Source organism: Pygocentrus nattereri, chromosome 15, assembly GCF_015220715.1.
Source record: "Pygocentrus nattereri isolate fPygNat1 chromosome 15, fPygNat1.pri, whole genome shotgun sequence".
NCBI classification, from domain to species: Eukaryota; Metazoa; Chordata; class Actinopteri; order Characiformes; family Serrasalmidae; genus Pygocentrus; species Pygocentrus nattereri.
The window spans coordinates 15,657,949-15,676,397 of NC_051225.1; the positions used below are offsets into that span (position 1 = coordinate 15,657,949).

At 39.4% G+C, this 18,449-nt stretch overlaps 1 protein-coding gene across 11 annotated transcripts in view; it reads left to right on the forward strand.

Annotated features, from left to right (window-relative positions):
* plekha7b (pleckstrin homology domain containing, family A member 7b) overlaps positions 1-18,449 on the forward strand; it is a 180,938-nt gene that overhangs the window by 81,125 nt on the left and 81,364 nt on the right. For 10 of the 11 annotated variants that reach the window (XM_017700663.2, XM_037545308.1, XM_017700669.2 and 7 more), the window contains one exon: positions 15,186-15,269. In XM_017700663.2, coding sequence (XP_017556152.1) covers positions 15,186-15,269 — 84 coding nt within the window. Of the gene's footprint in view, positions 1-932; positions 1,072-15,185; positions 15,270-18,449 lie in introns of those variants that run through there. The other variant, XM_037545310.1, reaches the window with a different exon arrangement.

Genomic DNA, 18,449 nt, shown 5'->3' on the forward strand with positions numbered 1-18,449 from the left:
GCTAAATTGGTTGAGAGTAGTTCTAACCGTGCTGTTATTTCACCAACATCACAGGTTTTTCACAAACACTGTATCACTCCGCTAAGATGCCATTGCTAAGCAACGACTTTTACAACTGTAGGAGACACTCAAGCCATTTGAACATTTTTACTTCTTACTTTGCCACAAACAGAAAATGGACACTTGTAAGATCACATTTGACTGACAGACGATTTGGTCCGACTCTGAAGAAGAGACGACACTAAATTCCCAAACTGTCATCACCACTGAGCAGCTTTTCAGTCGGCAGCTCTGACAGAAGAACAGCTAAACAACCTGGAATCAGCCAGAAATTAACTGAACATCATTCGCCAAACTAAATGTGCTGTAAGATGCTTTACAGACTGGCTGGAACAAAACAACATTAATACTGATCTGGCAAAAACTGGCAAAAACTGACAAAACTGAGCTGAACTTGATATTGCGGCAGTTATATGGCTCAGTCTGATTTGGTCAGACACTGAATATCAGACGACATGTTTGGCCAATGGTATTAGGGTAATCTCTGGCTGATTCCAGGGTGTTTAGCTGTTCTCCTGTCACAGCTGTGACTGAAAAGTTGCTCAGTGGTGGTGACAGTTTGGAAATTTAGTGTAAGGAGCTGGAGAACAAACATCCGGCTGTTAGGTTGAACCTAACTTTACCCCTCATTCTGTAAAAACTCACAACAGTAGCTATGAAAGAATGCATTTGTGGGAGGAGTTTCTGCTGACTGACCTCCCCAGTGGAGCACTGCAGTTTAGAGAGAGAGAGAGAAGGGGTTGGATCTGATAAGCTAGAAGGCGTGCTCTGAGTGAGAGAGTGCGTTAGACCTTTGATGGGCTGTTAGATACTTTTGCCGCGAGTGAAACTGCAGGCAAGCCGCTCCAGGGGGAAGGGCGGGAGATCAGAGTGATTTGTGTCCGACGCCTCTCATCACTCCAGGAGGATAACAGGTGCCGCGAGAGCTCCTTTTTCTTCCTGCTGCTGCCTCGAGGATCTGTGCTAGAGTGAGACTCAGAGGAAGTAGATAAACAGTGCTTCCTCTGCGAGGTGAGACAGCTTGCAGGCTGTGGTGACTGTGCAGGTAGAGTAGACAGAGCAGCTGGTCAAAAAAGAGGGTTTAAGGCTTAAAGCTCAGAACTTGATTTTTGTGTGTCAGAAACTTTACTCATGCTGGGAGGTTTCTTGGCTAGTAGTGTGGCAGATGTGTTGGGTCTATTGGTTGGTGGGACGTCTATGCAGGGCAGGCACACTCTGGGGCAAGAGCCTGCCAAAAGTAGTAGTTTGGTGCATTTACTAGGCGATTACCCACCAGCTTCTTGTTTGCTGTGATGGTACGGCACGCTGGCTGAACCTTGGACTCTGAAGTTTCCCAATTGTTCTTCCTCGGCAGGAGGGACTATGTAAATCAACAGAGTAAATTTCCAGCCAGCCAGGCAGGGGGAGGAATTCCGCAGCTGAGAAAATATTCTGTGTGATGAGAAACAAGGAAATAAACATGCCAGTAAACTTTTCTCAAGGGCAGTTGATCACAACCGAATGAGTCTTGTGCTGAGTTCTGTTTGCTCTGCTTGATTGCGAATGAAAGTGTTCATACGAGGTTGAAAATGCCACAAAAAAGGGACTTAATCAGATACGCTGTATCTTATTGCGTTTCTCAAAGGCCTTTTGATTATATCTGCTCTGTGTCCTGTAGTTGACATTTAGAAAAGGAGCGACTTTCCTTTTCAGTGAAGCTCATCTGGAAGTCTTTACATGCAGGTGACCAGTTTGTAAATGCGCTTTTCATGCTAAATGGATACTGAAACCATCTGTTGAAAACTGTGTCTGTCAAGCAAGTCATTCCTTATGAGCCTATGATGAATAATTAACACCATCAGCAGGTTTTAAGCTGGCCTTACATGGTGAAACTTTCATGCAACTTGCATGTTGGGTGCAACATCATTTCCGTGCAATTTGCCAGCTATACTAAGCAATTCTGAAACAATCTTAAGTTGTGTGCAACACACTCAATTGCTTCAGAAATTATTCACTTGTATATTTAATATGTGGGGTCATTTTCACAATACATAACCTCATCTGTGATGCTATATTAACAGTTGCATATTTGCAGCATTTTATTTTGATCTTTTGATCTTTTTGATCTTTTTGATCTTTGTATTTGTCAAGCTAGGATTTTTTTTCATATATATTTGTCTTTTTTTGATGTTCTATGTATGCTAAGCCTTTTAAAATGCATGTTTAAGCAGCCATAAACCATAAACACTTCATAAAATTTTTAAGTAATGGCTCAGTATGATGCTTTATGATTGGCTCTTTCATGAAACTGTTGAGATTGAAGTTAAATTAAATTTAGTTTAAGATTCAAGCAGCTACAATAAAGTTTCATTGAATTTCATAAAGGTTTCCATGTGTAAAGCCAGCTTTAGTCAAGGTTTTGGTGCTCAGAGCTAATAAACATACTTCTACGATGTTCATATACTTTTAAAAGAAAAAAAATCCTATTCTTGGTAAATCGCACTCATCTTCATGTTATATTAAAATGCGGCTTCTCATCCCTCTTGAGAAGACGCTGTATTGCAAAGAGCAGCCTGAAGTGGTCTGATGTCCAGGTAATATTAGGCCTCACTACTAAATCCTGCTGGAATGCACTAGTCATGTGATGGACTCTGCCTCCTGTAGTTGGAGTAATGTGTCAGTGTGCGTCTGTTTAATGATAGATGTTGTGTGACGCCTGCAGATTGGCGGGTTCTTTCTGTGAGGCAGGGGTTTGGTACTACCATTCATAGCATGTTTAAAGGACCATCATTCATTATAACTGTTTATCATCTAAATATAACTGGCTGTCATCTAAATGTGACTGTCCAGATGTCCAGACAAGGTGTTTGACTTGAAGTTTCTGTACAGTAGGGCTTCATGGTATAAACAGAGTAGTGGTACTGGGATTAGAATGCTACATAGTGCAGTTGTGATATGCCTTACAGCATATTGGCGAATTGATAACGTGACATTATTGGCCTACATTATTTCTAAATCATTTTCTTTTGTTGGATTGTGTGAATACCTTGATTCATCAAAACACCCACAGAAGCACTGATCTGGAACTGTTATTGGTCAGGGTGTTCACAGATGCACTAGAGCCTGACCGATCTAAATCAGTTGGCTGATAATATTGAATGTTATTAGTAATGATTGTAACTTTTTGTTTCTGGGATCCCTGGGATTCATAATTGCTTTCTTCTGACATAAATAAAACCTAGACAATTAAATAAAACCTTAGACAATTCATGGCAGTGAGGCCCAGTCGACATTTCACCCCTTGCCCCTACCACTGAGCCCTTAGCCCTCTGTTTTACGCGTACACATCAAGGGGTAGGGTGTCCCGATTCATGTTGAGATTGAGGGGTGAAGTCTTGGGGATACATGGACCTTCAAACTGAGGTTTTTCAGAGATTCCAAACAGAGTGATATAAGAAAAAAAGAGACCAAAGAAACCCACAAATGTGAGAATTTTCTCTGTTAAAAAATATGATAACCACTGCTTTATCTTAGTTTAATGTTGCATTAAACTAATTCCACCATTCCACCTTAAATAGTCCAGCAGCTCTGACACCTCAATCACCAGAATGTTGCTCCATTTAAGGTGGAACGGGAAAATTAGGAAAAGAATCTGGAGAATATCTGACCTCAGCTTCATATCACTGAAGAATTAGTTTTGGTTGATGATAAATAATTGCCCCCCCCCCTTGAAGGCATATGATCTCTAAATGTAACTAAAGCCCAGCAGTGAGGAGCTGAACTTTACCCCCCTCTGCTGTCACTGCAGACGGGCAGGGTCACCTACAGAGCAGCGGTAGTAGCTGTTTATGAAGTGATGCTCTGTTTATTTGAGGCTCTCATTTCAGAGGGGAGATCTCAACCACTACCATGTACCAAGTTCCAAGGGGCAAGGAGATACTAGAAAACGAGGGGTAGGGGTAAAAAATAGAAATGGGACTGGGTCCTAGACATTATAATAAACAAAAATTATTTTTTACAAATAGAAGTAATGGTGATATATATAACCCTAACCCTAACCCTAACCCAAATATTTAAGTTTAAGAAGTATGACAACTGAGAACTGACAATTAATATTAGCCAGTATAAAGCACTGTTTAACTAAAACTATTGAAATATGCAGTTTTAATCTAAAATAGTAGAACATTGTATTCGCTATTACTGGATGTCAGATTTGTTAAGCTCCTTCAAATTAATATCATATTGGCCATAAAATATTGTATCATTCAGACCCGGCAGCACACAGTAAAAGCATTGTGATGGGCTTGAGAGCTCATTTGCATATTGCAGGCTTCTACAGCTTCAGCACTGCAAAGGCCAGTTTCACGATAACGATGTACAAAGACATATTGTGCACCCCTGCAGGTAGTAAAGAGTCCAAATTACCGTCTGCAGATGGAGAGCAGAGTGCAGGCTGTGATGACTGATCACGCATGTCCTGCATGATGTGCAGAAAAAATTCTCTCTGTATTTATGTCTATATTTATACTGAGTTATCTACTAATGAATCTGCCCGTTGACAGTGGAAACATTAATTGATAAACATTTACGAGACACTAATGAAGACGAAGTACCTTTCGAGCTGCAACAAGTTCATTTTCATCCGTGATACTCAGACTTGCAAATAAAACAAGGCACTTTTCCTTGGAACCTGCATCCTAACAAAACAAATAGCAGCACTGTGTGTTTCTGTTTCTCCAGAGGGGGTTAGTGCAGCGGATTCCATGACAAATAGTACGGAAATAATGCGGCACGAAAGAAAAGGGGGCAAAGAATGCAGATTCCTAATTAACAGCAATTGGGACCGAAACTGTTGTATAAGGCCGGCACTGTCCAGGACATTACATATTGCTTTTGGGAACTCGGCTCAGGACAGAGAGGGTGGAGATGGTGCAACCCTTCAGTCCTGCTCTCATTTAATGTATTCTGTGACCTATAGAAGAGCAGGATGCCTGCAGATTAATCTTGGCTACTGTCAGGGTTTATGTCTGCAGTATCCATGTCCAAAGTGCATTCCCTGAAGGCTTAGATGTGCTGCACAACTTTTTAAACTTTAATGGTTAATGAAATGACTGGGTGTCTGACCCCTTCTGACTGAATTTTGTAGGTTTTTATGGCAAAAAATGTAAGCACCCCATGCTGAACTCAACTCAACTGAACAAGCGCTCCTGTTTCCAGGGACCAGTGATGGGAAAAGAACCATGGAAATATGACAGATGCTTTTGCAGTGTTGGTTTTCCGTCGCCTGAGTATTTACGTGATTCATTCAGATTTGACCAGTATGCACTACTATGGGGGTCTTCAATTCCGATTTTGGTCTTTGGTGATTTCCATGTTCTGACATCGGGATGGCAGATTAATCGCTTTTATATCGAAATCACAAGTTAAGACAAACCGCTGCAGTTTTTTTTTTTAATTATAGCCTACACTCAAAGATGAAGTCCTTTAAGGTTTTTAAAGATGGTTCTTTAGTAAAGACATTATTTTATATAGAAACATGAACACTCAAAGACCCATTTTCATGCTTAAATGGTTCTTTGCATGTTGAATTTGTTCCTCTAATTGAAGGAAAATGCATTGTGTATAGTTCTGTACAGCATCAAAAAGGGTTCTGCTATCGTTACAATGTCAAGCATAAAACAATAGAAGAACATTTTGTTGCTAGATAGAACCCTTCTCACATGTGCTATATAGAACCGTATACAACACAATGTCCATACATTTAAAGAACCATTTCATCATGCAAAGAACTTTATAAGTATGCAAGTGACTGAGTGTTTATGGTTCTATATAGAACCGTTATCTTTACTAAAGAACCCTTGAAGAACCATCTTTAAGTATGTACATGAACAGAAATGTGAACTGCCTGTAGGCAGTAACCTCCACATGTTGTGACATCACAACCACAACTTGCTTGCAGTTTGGCGCACTGTTCACGGGTTGAGACTCAAGCCAGAAAAGTTGTGTGTGTGTGTGTTTGTGTGTGTGTGTATGTGTATGTGTGTATGTATATATATATATATATATATATATATATATATATATATATATATATATAAAGATAAAAAATTGAGATATAAGGTAAACTGTGGAAAAGCCGGTTCGTTCACATTAATGACTGATTAGAAAACGGATTTGAGCAATGAGGCTTGGAGTATGACAGCAGACACTGACAAGTTGCTTAATTTGACTCAGAGCCAAAGTCATTGCAAAAAAAAAAAAAAAAAAAAAAAAAAAAACTCTGCTAAAACCTGACAAATTTGACAAGGATTCAAATAAACTTAATTTATAAAAAAAATAAATAAATCACAGTGTGAATTGTAGTTGCAGTGTTTGAAAAATCGAAATTAGATATTTTCCCCAAATCGTTCAGTAAGTGGACACAGTGTTTAAAAACTCCAGCAGCACTGCTGTGTCTGATCCACTCAGACCAGCGCAACACACACTAACACACCACACACCACGTCAGTGTTACTGCAGTGCTGAGAATGATCCACCACTTAAATAGTACCTGCTCTGTGAGGATCCATGGGGGTCCTGACCACCGAAGAACAGGGTAAAAGGGGGTAACAAAGTATCAGAGAAACAGATGGACTACAGTCTGTAACTGTAGAACTACAAAGTGCACCTATATAGTAAGTGGAGCTGATAAAATGGACAATGAGCGTAGAAACAAGGAGGTGGTCATCATGTTATGCCTGATCAGTGTATAAACTACACACCAATTGTCAGGTTGTTTTGTTTCTGCCCTGTAACTGCTGCATTTATCACTTCTCTCCATCAGATTGTGTTTTTCCTGTAACAAAAGACTCCTTATTTGAATCCTTGTCAAACTTGTCAGGTTTTAGTAGAGGTTTATTTATTTATTTTTTACAGTGCTAAGACAAATTAAGCGACTTGTCAGTGTCTGCGGTCACATTCCAAGCCTCATTGCTCAAATCCGTTTTCTAATCGGTCATTAATGTGAACAAACCGGCGTCCCTGGAAATGAGCCTCATGAGCTCATCTTACTCAGTCACGTCACGTGACTGAATCACTGCATCATCAGTACAAACTAACGAGCAGAACAAGTTCACTGATCAGCTCTCAGCTTCATTATTAGAGCCAGACGAAGGAGAAAAAGGTGAGATGAGCTGCTTTTCCACTGTTTACCTTGTATCTCAATTTATAAATGTTTTTCAGTTTTTTGAGATCATTTGAAAGTACCTGTTGCCGATTACAACGGACCAATGTTACTTTGCCAAAAAATTAGCTGAAAATTATTTGGAAAAATGTCTGGTTTCATTGACTTGTAAAGTTACAAGGTTTTGTTCTGATGGCAGCGCTTTACTGTGCATTTAGACAGGCCTAGTAATGCCCTTTTATAATGAAATATACAGTCAGACACTGTTCTTGTAGTACTGACGATATGCTGAGGAAAACCTAATGTAGTGTAATGTGACATCATTTATCACAACTACAATTAATATCATCATATTTCTTCCCCTACCAGAACTTCTACATTACATACAGATTCCAGTCACGAATATTAAACATGCTTGATGTGCTCTGACTAGCCTTAAACTCAGTTGCAGTGCAACAAGTATCTGTGGCCCTTATTTCTTGGTTTTCTGAGAAAATTGTTTACTCTAAATGAACTCATTAACAAATGAACTAGGGCTAAGTAGCCCAAACCTAGTTAATTGTGAATCGTGGCATTGCTGGTGTGAGAGGATATGATACAGTGGGCCGGTGTGGCTTTAGGTCTGTAACATTTACGTGGAGATTCAGGTCCTAAAAGACTACATTGTGAACTGTATTCAGATCTCAGGGCAGAAGCTGCTGCTGTTGAGGATGGAAGGTGTAGGTGATGCATGCTGGGGGAGACTGATGCTGCTGTCTGCTCTGCAGCCATGCGTGAGAGAGGAGGCACAGGAACCAGAGGCTCCTGAGCACCATTGTGATTAAGAGCCTCTCACCCAAGTGTTCAATTTCCCACAAGCCAGTGATGGAGCTGTTGTGTTCAGACTGGGATTTTGGCTGCAGTGTGACCAGGATATACACTTATTCAGGATATACACACATTCTCACAACATTTTAAACAAGATTAGTTTTGCTCCCAAAGCAGCTGATTTGTTTTGTTAATGTCACAAAATTCAACTCAATTAAATACACAGTTGTGTAAACACTCAGTTGAACACTCAGTTAAATAACATGTAAAGCTAAGCCAGCATTTGTTTTTGGAAATGTAATGCAATTTTTATTTGTTTAACATATTGGAAGAAATGAATCATGTCATATGCCCCAACTTTTACACAGGTCTCATTTTATGTTTTAATGTTTTCCAATATGTTAAATTTAGCTAAATAAAAGTATGTCTTAAAGATGTGTGTCTGTAGATGATGTGTGCTTACTTTACCTTATACCTATAATTTGACCAGAGGCACCCAAACTTTTCCATGCGAATGTACAGCACTATTCCAAAGTCTGGAATCAATAATTTTCAATAATAATAAAAAACAATTTTGTTGCAAAAAACATTGTGGTTTCAAATAATTAGTTAAGTTAAGAAAAATAAGACCCTTTAGACAGATGCAGAATAATGAACAGGACTATAAATTATCATGAAATGACTCAGAATGCTAAATAGCAAGAATGAAGTGACATAGAAAACTTTACAAAAAAGTATCTAAACAGAGAATTACATTATATGATTTATCCTTTAATGAACTTGTTTTGATCCCAGAACACTGTAAAATAATATGGTGTGATTCTGAACTCGTGAATTGTAGTGTATCCACCTTTTCAGCCTGTAGAAGTTCAGTCCTGCACACTCACATGAAGTTCCAAGGAGTGTTTAATTCTGGACAACTGGAGCAATTGAAGGCAGTCGGTCGGAACAGAGGCATGTTAGTTTGGTCTTAGTCACAGTAACTCAAACAGCCTGATTAATTCTAAGGGATTAAGAGAGGTTAGAAATTGTGTAAAAACATAAATGTAAGTTTAGATCAGAGAAAAAATTAATAATAAAACACTAGAACTGTCACAGTTTTTGCCTTGTGATGAATAGCATCATGTATGTCACATAAATAATTGCAATGAAGTTTTAATTGTTTTGCGCAGTGCATGCAGCTGTTACAAGTACAAGCCTAGTTAGCCTGAAGTGTCCTAACTAACTATCCATCTTGCTTTCTTGCCATGTTTACTCAACCAAATGTCTGCAGTTACACAAAATCATGTTTAGAGCAAAGAGAAAAAATAATTCAGCGAGTATAAATACTAAAAACATTAGAATTAGCTAACGAACAAACAATACTTATGCTGCCCTCTAAACTCTTGAGTCATGTTTTAATGAGACCCATACTGGTGTCTCAGTAAAAGCAATAACTATTTTCTTTTATTTTCCTTTATTTGCTCCAACCCAGCACACCTTGTTCACATTTTGCATACCGTGGCAAATTTGTGACATCCATGATTGCACATTTATATAATTATGATCTTCTCAAATAATTGCGATTAGGCGTTTACGTGGTAACTGACAGGTCTAGTGTCACAGTGTATTACTACTACATGCCTTCACTGGCCTGGCTACCTCAGTGTTTATCTCAGCTAAGATGACTGTAAAGCATCATTTACCATTTGTAAAACATGCTGCTGCGGTAGGATATTTTTTTGAATTTCAATTATTCACTTTTTCCTTCATTGCTTGGTTGTACGTCAGTTGTTTTATTAATTTGGAGCCAAAAGATATCGATCTTCATGTAAACTCATTACACGGGAGAGTGAACAGGACTGTCCTGTTGTTGCAGCGTTGCCTAATTTTGTCTCTGCTGAATCGCATTGCTGCATGAAAGATAACACTGCTGTGAGTAAACGCCTTCATGTCGGGTGATCCATCAAACCCCCTACGATTATCTTTTTTTGGAGGAGACCTTGGTGATGCATGAAAAGAAAGCTGAACTGCAGTTAACAGGACGTTATCAGCGTTATGTGACTGAGGCTCATGTTCATTCGGCTGTTCCACATACCGCCTGCGTTAGCGCAGTGCTTCAGATTCCTCTGTGTGTGATATGACTATTTACAGACCACTACACTTGACCATGCGCTGCCAGTGGGAGTGTTTGATGACACCGTCTCCACGGAGATGGAGGCAGTGGAGTATTTCCTTCCTGCAGGCTGTTGAATTTGACAGCGCTCTGTGAGAGCTGGGTGTCTTTGCTGTCTTGCTTCATGTGCGACTGCTTTGTCTGTGGTCCTGCAGGCGTTTCTGTTTGCTCCTGCCGAAGCTGAGTGTTTACATGTTTGGTTTTGTTGTGTTGCTTCTGGCGTGATCTAAAAACTGCACATTCTGGAAAGCAGATCTGTGGGTCAAAGCCTGAAGCCAGTGAAGTTATAATAATACCCAGAAAATGTGGAGCTTGTTTCAGCACTGTGACAGTTCACTGCTTGTAGAGAAAGACCTAACTAGGTTTAAACCAATCGTAAAGACACATAACGCAGAGGTCAAATAAAGGCTTTTTGTGATGTTTTTTGTGACAGTACACTATATATCCAAAAGTATTCAGTCGTCTGCCTTTACCCACATATGAACTTGAGTGATTTTCCATTCTTAATTCATAGGGTTTAATGTGATGTCGGCCCACCCTTTGCAGCTATAACAGCTTCAACTCTTCTGGAAGTGTTTATGGGAGTGTGTTTATGGGAATTTTTGACCGTTCTTCCAGAAGCTCATTTGTGAGGTCAGACACTGATGCTGGACAAGAAGGCCTGGCTTGCAGTCTCCGCTGTAGTTCATCCCAAAGGTGTTCTGTCGGGTTGAGGTCAGGACTCTGTGCCGGCCAGTCAAGTTCTTCCACACCAAACTTGCTCACTTTACACCACTGCATTCCACGCTTTGCATTGCACTTGGTGATGTAAAGCTTGGATGCAGCTGCTCGGCCATGGAAACCCATTCCATGAAGCTCTCTACGCTGTACTTGAGCTAATCTGAAGGCCACATGAAGTTTGAAGGTCTGTAAAAGTTGGCGACCTCTGCGCACTATGCACCTTAGCATCCGCTCTGTCATTTTACGTGGCTGACCACTCTGTGGCTGAGTTGCTGTCATTGCATGACTGAAGTTGTTGCACAGGTGGCGTTGTTTCACGGTACCACGCTGGAAGTCACTGAGCTCCTGAGAGCGGCCCATTCTTTCACTAATGTTTGTAGAAGCAGTCTGCAGGCGTAGGGGATTGGTTTTATACACCTGTGGCCATGGAAGTGATTGGAACACCTGAATTCAATGATTTTGATGGGTGAATGAATACTTTGGGAAACATAATGTAGGTGAATAATCTACAGACTATTCTGATGGCAAATCAGTCTTAAAAAAAGGTCAAACTGTTTAAAATGGACTTAACTGAACAATAACAAACCTTGCATACCATTTTAAGGATCCCAAAACACTTTATTGTATAAAGATAAGATGAAATGATAAGATCTCTAACAGTCTCACTGTTAGAGCACCTAGTAGGATAGTTTAAAATATTAATTGTCATCAGTTTTAATGGATAACTTTTTAATTGAGTATTTGAGGTTTTAATTAAATAACTGTGGCTTCCCCTAACACAATCAAGAATTTGCAGCTGATGGTTAATTGCCCTATAAATAATTGAATTGCAGGGGAAATCCACAAATTTTTCAAATGTTCTGCATAATTCCATCTTTGAGGTGTAACCAAAATCACAGTGGTGTTGATCCTGACGTCATAATGTCAACAACACAAATATAGCTTTTTTTTACTCTCCAGAATGACAAGTAAATCTACACGTGCCGTCCAAGTTTTTACATGTAATACTGATGATGAAAAAATAATGGAAATCTGAAAAAAAAAAAAATTTTGTTTTGGGAGTATTTTGCCTCAGAATGCTTGACATATACATTATGAACAATGACTTAAGACTTGCTATGTTTCTAGAATGGAGCATTATACATGAAAAGACTCTGATTTTGTTTTCATTTAGACAGTTAATATGCAGATATTTTGAAAAATTGGTTGAATTCCTCAACAATTAAATTTTTTTTGTATGCAGTTCAATAAAAAATTGGACAAGTACAAGTCCATTGTGTCCAAAGCTATTGATACACATGATTGATAAACAAACATCACTCACTGCTGCTTTTGAAATGTGTTATAGCTGCAAGTCAGATGTTTTTATAAAACTCATAATGTCTTAGGAAATGTTTTCTGCTTTATTTTATTTACATTAAATATGACATTTTTCGCCTGCATTTGGAGTCACACACAAAAAGTAAAGTGGAAAAACACACTACAGGCTGATCCAACTTTGATGTGATGTCCTTAAAACAAGTCAAAATGAGGCTCAGTATTGTGTGTGGCCTCCACGACCTCCCTACAACGCCTGGGCATGCTCCTGATGAGGTGGCGGATGGTCCCCTGAGGGATCTCCTCCCAGACCTGGACTAAAGTATCCACCAACTCCTGGACAGTCTGTGGTGCAACGTGACGTTGGTGGATGGAGCGAGACATGATGTCCCAGATGTGCTCAATCGGATTCAGGTCTGGTGAACGGGCGGGCCAGTCCATAGCATCAATGCCTTCATCTTGCAGGAACTGCTGACACACTCCAGCCACATGAGGTCTAGCATTGTCCTGCATTAGGAAGAGCCCAGGGCCACCCGCACCAGCATCTGGTCTCACAAGGGGTCTAAGGATCTCATCTCAATACCTAATGGCAGTCAGGCTACCTCTGGTGAGCACATGGAGGGCTGTGCGGCCCTCCAAAGAAATGCCACCCCACACCATTACTGACCCACTGCCAAACCGGTCATGCTGAAGGATGTTGCAGGCAGCAGATCGCTCTCCACGGCGTCTCCAGACTCTGTCACATCTGTCACATGTGCTCAGTGTGAACCTGCTTTCATCTGTGAAGAGCACAGGGCGCCAGTGGTGAATTTGCCAATCCTGGTGTTCTCTGGCAAATGCCAAGCATCCTGCACTGTGTTGGGCTGTGAGTACAACCCCCACCTGTGGAAGTCGGGCCCTCATACCATCCTCATGGAGTCGGTCTGCATGCACATTTGTGGCCTGCTGGAGGTCATTTTGCAGGGCTCTGTCAGTGCTGCTGGGTTGTTGCCCTCCTACAGCCTCCTCCACATATTTCTTGTAACATGTCTCTAAACAGTCGACTGTTCTATGAGGCTGAAGTCACTTCTTATTCTCCAGATTCTTGTTTGAATTTTCCCGTTCCACCTTAAATTCTGACTGATGCAGCGGGAACAGGAAAATTCAAAAGAGAAGCTTCATCTTCGCAGCTTTTTAGTGTTTGACAGTCTCTCACAGATTTAACTTGCCAGTAAACCAACTGCAGTGCTTATGAATGCGAATAAGTTATTGTCATGTCATTACAAAAACTTAAAAGTACTGTAAAACTGTTGCTGTAAAAGTACCAATCCTGACAAAGTGAGAAGATAGAAATCCTGTATAGGAAGAAAAAAGATGCATCGATAATTGTTTATAATCACATTGCAGCCTCTGAATCATAATCAAATCGAATCGTTTGGTGCTTAAAGATTCCCACCCCTAGTAAGTGTACATTGCAATGTGCAGAAGTGTGTTCTCTGTAGGAGGTGGAGATTTGTGGGTACTCAGCTCATTCAGCTGTATCTGCCTCAGCGCAGTGGATGAAAATGTATGAAGCTCATCTTCTCTTTGTTGAGACAATCATCCGATTGTGAAAGTTAACAACTGTGGAAAATAATTGTAGTCAGCTGAAATAATTGCAGTCCAGTAATTTTGTAATAACTGACGGGCCTGTTTGTACTGGTAAACCCAAATCTCTATTGTCATGCCACACACTGAGTACAGGAATGAATTAATACCTAGAATGCAGGATAGATTTGGACCTGCTCCACGGTCAGTGATGCTATCAGTGATTTATAGAGTTATAATATAGAAAAGTCTACAGTTTGAAACCAGATGTTCAGGCTTTTTTCTGTGTATCTGTATAAAACTGCCAGTGTTCCTCATCATTCAGCCGGGTCCAGTACTGCTGTCCAGTAAAGAGTGAGGAGTTGCTGTGGTGCATTAAGAACTTAAAAGTGTAACTCACATTAGGAAACATCAGTGGGCAAGCTTTAAATTAATAATATATTAATACACACCAGTTAGGCATAACATTCTGACCACCTCCTTGTTTCAGCGCTCATTGTCCATTTTATAAGCTCCACTTACTATATAGGTGCACTTTGTAGTTCTACAGTTACAGACTGGAGTCCATCTGTTTCTCTGATACTTTGTTAGCCCCCTTTTACCCTGTTCTTCAGTGGTCAGGACCCCCATGGACCCTCACAGAGCAGGTACTATTTGGGTGGTGGATCATTCTCAGCACTGCAGTAACACTGACGTGGTTGTGGTGTGTTAGTGTATGTTGCGCTGGAACGAGTGGATCAGATGGTCATAATGTTATGATCGGTGTACAGCAGTTCAATCTGCATTCTCAGTGAACTTGTTTAATAACTTTGTTCATTACTACTCGTCACTACAAAAAATAAGATAGAAACAAGGCCCTTTCAGTCTGACACAAAGCGTGGTGAACAGTGACCAAGCAGACTACAGCAAGCATATTTTTATGTTCCGCTGCTTTTATGTTCATCAGCAGAGCGTCCCTCCCTCCATGTCTTATTCTAGCCTCTGACAGTAAAATGCTTTAATGGTCTAGTTAAAGCAATGAGTGACTCCATGTAATTGAAATCAATAACAGTGGTTCTGCGCCTTGTGCTGAGTCCCACACTTTGTGTGAAATGGCATGAGGGGCTTGGCCAGGGCATCAGCTCCGTTACACATTCTGCAGTCCGTTGGGAAAGTCGTCCAAACTCTTGAAACTTAGTGTAGAATGCAGCTTCTCCAGCTACAGCATGCGCCGAGGGCTGAAATTAAACGGGCCATGATTGATGATGGATTACTCAATTTGTTTTTTCTCTCTTATTGTTATTTCGCTCACCCCTCTCTTCTCTCCTCTCTCTGTCTCTCTCTCTCTCTCTCTCTCTCTCTCTCTCTCTCTCTCTCTCTCTCTCTCTCTCTCTCTCTCTCTCTCTCTCTCTCTCTCTCTCTCTCTCCCCATGTGTCCAGCCACAACCAGAGGAGCACAGCATTCAGGCATCCGGTGACGGGACAGATATCTCCTGAGAACACAGACTTCATCTTGCAGGAACAGTGAGTGCCGCCTCTTTCATTATTATTGTTTCCCCCTATTATTTTAGCATTTTACCCGATATGTGCACGGTGTGGGTATGTGGTTGCTGACTCTAGCCCATCTGTTGCTACATCTGTGTAGTGACCAGATATTTGGGTGGTAGACTGTACTCAGCACAGAACTGATACCGACATGGCATGTTAGTTCATGTGGTGCTGGTATGAGTGTATAAGGTGCTTTTTCAACACACCTACTTTGTTGGTCCACCTTGTAGGTGTATAGTTAGAAGCCATAGCTCATCTTTTTCTATACTTAATGCACAATTTATGTCATCCTCCAATCAAGTAGTCACCACACCTCCCCCTTTCCTGACCATTTGACCTCTAACCCTAACTCGAACCCACCTCATTCAGCTAATTAAAGACTTGTTAAGGCAGTAATTAGATGGATCAGATGGGGTCTGTTAGGGTTGGAACTGAAGTCTGCAGGAAGGTAGGTCTCTAGGACCAAGGTTAACCCTTTATTCATGGGTCAGTTTTTGACCACAGGACCACTGTTGGCCAAATATTTTTGGCTAGCAGCCTATTCTTAACCTGGTGTGTGTGTATGTATGTATGTATGTATATGTATATGTGTATATATATATATATATATATATATATATATATGTATATATATATATGTATGTATATGTATGTATGTGTGTGTATATATATATATATATATATATATATATATATATATATATATATATGTATATGTATGTGTGTGTATATATATATAAATAAATGTGTGTATATATATATATATATATATATATATATATATATATATATATATATATATATATATATATATATATAAATGTGTGTGTGTGTGTATATATATATATAAATGTGTGTGTGTGTGTATATATATATATATGTATATAGTACCTGTGCCTGAAAACAAAACCAATTAATCAAAAACATGCTGTTTTTCCATACGTTCACTGTATGGAGTTGGAAGTAAATGTTTACAGGCTACATAAAACTTATTTTTCAAGAAGGTGAGGAAAAATCAGATTCCCAAACAGGCCTTTTAAGACTCCAGCACTCTCACATATTAACCTCTTATTCTCCAGGGTATATTTTGTTTTGTCCATCTGAACTTTTGTGACCAAACTGTAAGACAAATTATTCAATAACTGCATGAAATAAATGTACATTTTTATTTATTTATTTATTTTCGCTCCTGTCAAATTTACAGAAAATGTGTTTTATGATCTACACATACCACTATATGCTTACAATTTACTGCTGAAATCCAAAAATCTCAGATGCTCTTTGTATTATTTTATAAAAGTAATGTTTACAGAGCAGATCACTGAAGAGACGCCGTCTGTTTATAGTTTATAGCCCAGATTTAGGGAAAACGAGTCGACTTTCAGGAGAAAAATAAACAGAGTTCAGTTTCTTTTATTATATGGGTTTAAAATGACATCACCATCTATTTGACTGGGAAGAAGAGCTTCAGCCTCACACGACGCCCAGCTTCTGAATGTAGCTTATGAAATATGAAAGTTATGAAGAATATGACGAAATGCATTTTGGAACCACCGGTGGTCTCAAGGAGTTGAAGAGGTTAAAGAGCAGCGGAAAGGTGTTGAAACATTCCTCTTTATTAGCAGATCAGAGCTGATTTTTAATAACAGGAATGACAATATCAGGCATTTTGTGGCAAAAAAAAAAACAAAAAAAAAACATTTTTTTATTTGGTTTGTTCAGTTCACATATATGCAATTTGAAATCAGCTCCTTCCCAGATGAACAGTGTTTTGTATTTCCCTTTAAAAGCCCAGCTATCACTCAATGTGCCTTTGCCTCAAGGCTTGCTGGAAGCTAGAAGTCAGCCATGATAATGGTTGATTATCATGGCTGCAAGATAATGATAATAATGGCTGCATTTTCTTGTATCTGGAGATTCTTTAGTTAGGAGCAGTGATTCTCAGCCCAGGACCTTGACTATGTCTGACACAGTGGAGTACTCTGGAGTGCAGACATTCCCTGCTGAGCCAGCTTTGTTGTATAACTCAGGGTGGGGGGGAAGCTCAGCGGTTTAGCTGTTTATGCTTAATATCCTCCTCCTGCTTTGCTACCAAAAGTTAATCTGAGTGAAAAATGTAACAAAGTTCAATGGCCCACCACAACTTTCCATCTATTTATTCAACTCTCCCTCATACTGTGTGCTTAGAAATGTCTAGAGTTGTCTAGACTCAATGAAACAGTGCCATAATAACAGAAGGTCATGGATTAAAAATGTTTGGCACTCATAAGCATATCTCACATTTCCGTGAAGCTCTTTTTTTTTTTACCCGGGGAGGAGTCAGGCAGGCGAACGCTGCTGCCAGGGCCTGATTGATGCCTCTCATTAGGAGCACAGTGTGTGGAAGGTGTGTCCCAAGCCTTAGCTAAAGCACATGGGTAGCCATGTGCTAATATGAAAGTGAGATAGCAGCTACCTTGCAATGCGAACTAGGATGTGTGTGATATCAGTTTTAACTAAATATTCTGATAGTTAGCCATATCAGCTGATAACGTCATGTTTCTTTCTTCTATTTACTTTATTTTTAATATGCTTAAAGTCAGTGGGCCAACCTCATGGGTTTTTTATTTTTATTTTTTATTTAGAAAATGTATTCATTTTATTTTAAACAATCGTAAAAATAATCACAAATGAAATGAAAGGCAGCAGAAAGAAGACAAATCTTATATCTGCCCTTTTTTTCCCTGAAATTATCTCGAACACTAATAATTTATAGAAGACAAAATAAACAAAAACAACACTAAACAAAACATCAGGTCATTCTTGTACAACAGTTCACAAAAATATGCATTATACTATTTCATATTTTTTAAACAAACCACCTTTTATCATGCTTTTAAACACGTGCATTGATCTAGCATTTTTAACTTCACTCTCCAGGTTATTCCATAACCTTATTCCTTGAATTGAAGTACACCGCTCCTTCAAACTGGTTAGAAATTTAGGCTTTACAAACATCTCTATCCCCTTAAGATGATAGCAGCTCTTTCTCTTAACAAAATTGAATTGAATGTTTGAAGGTAATGTGTTTTAATGAGCCTTATACATTAACAATAAAATATTAGTCAACTAAAACATAGAATTTCAATAATTTCAACTGATAAAACAATGTATTTG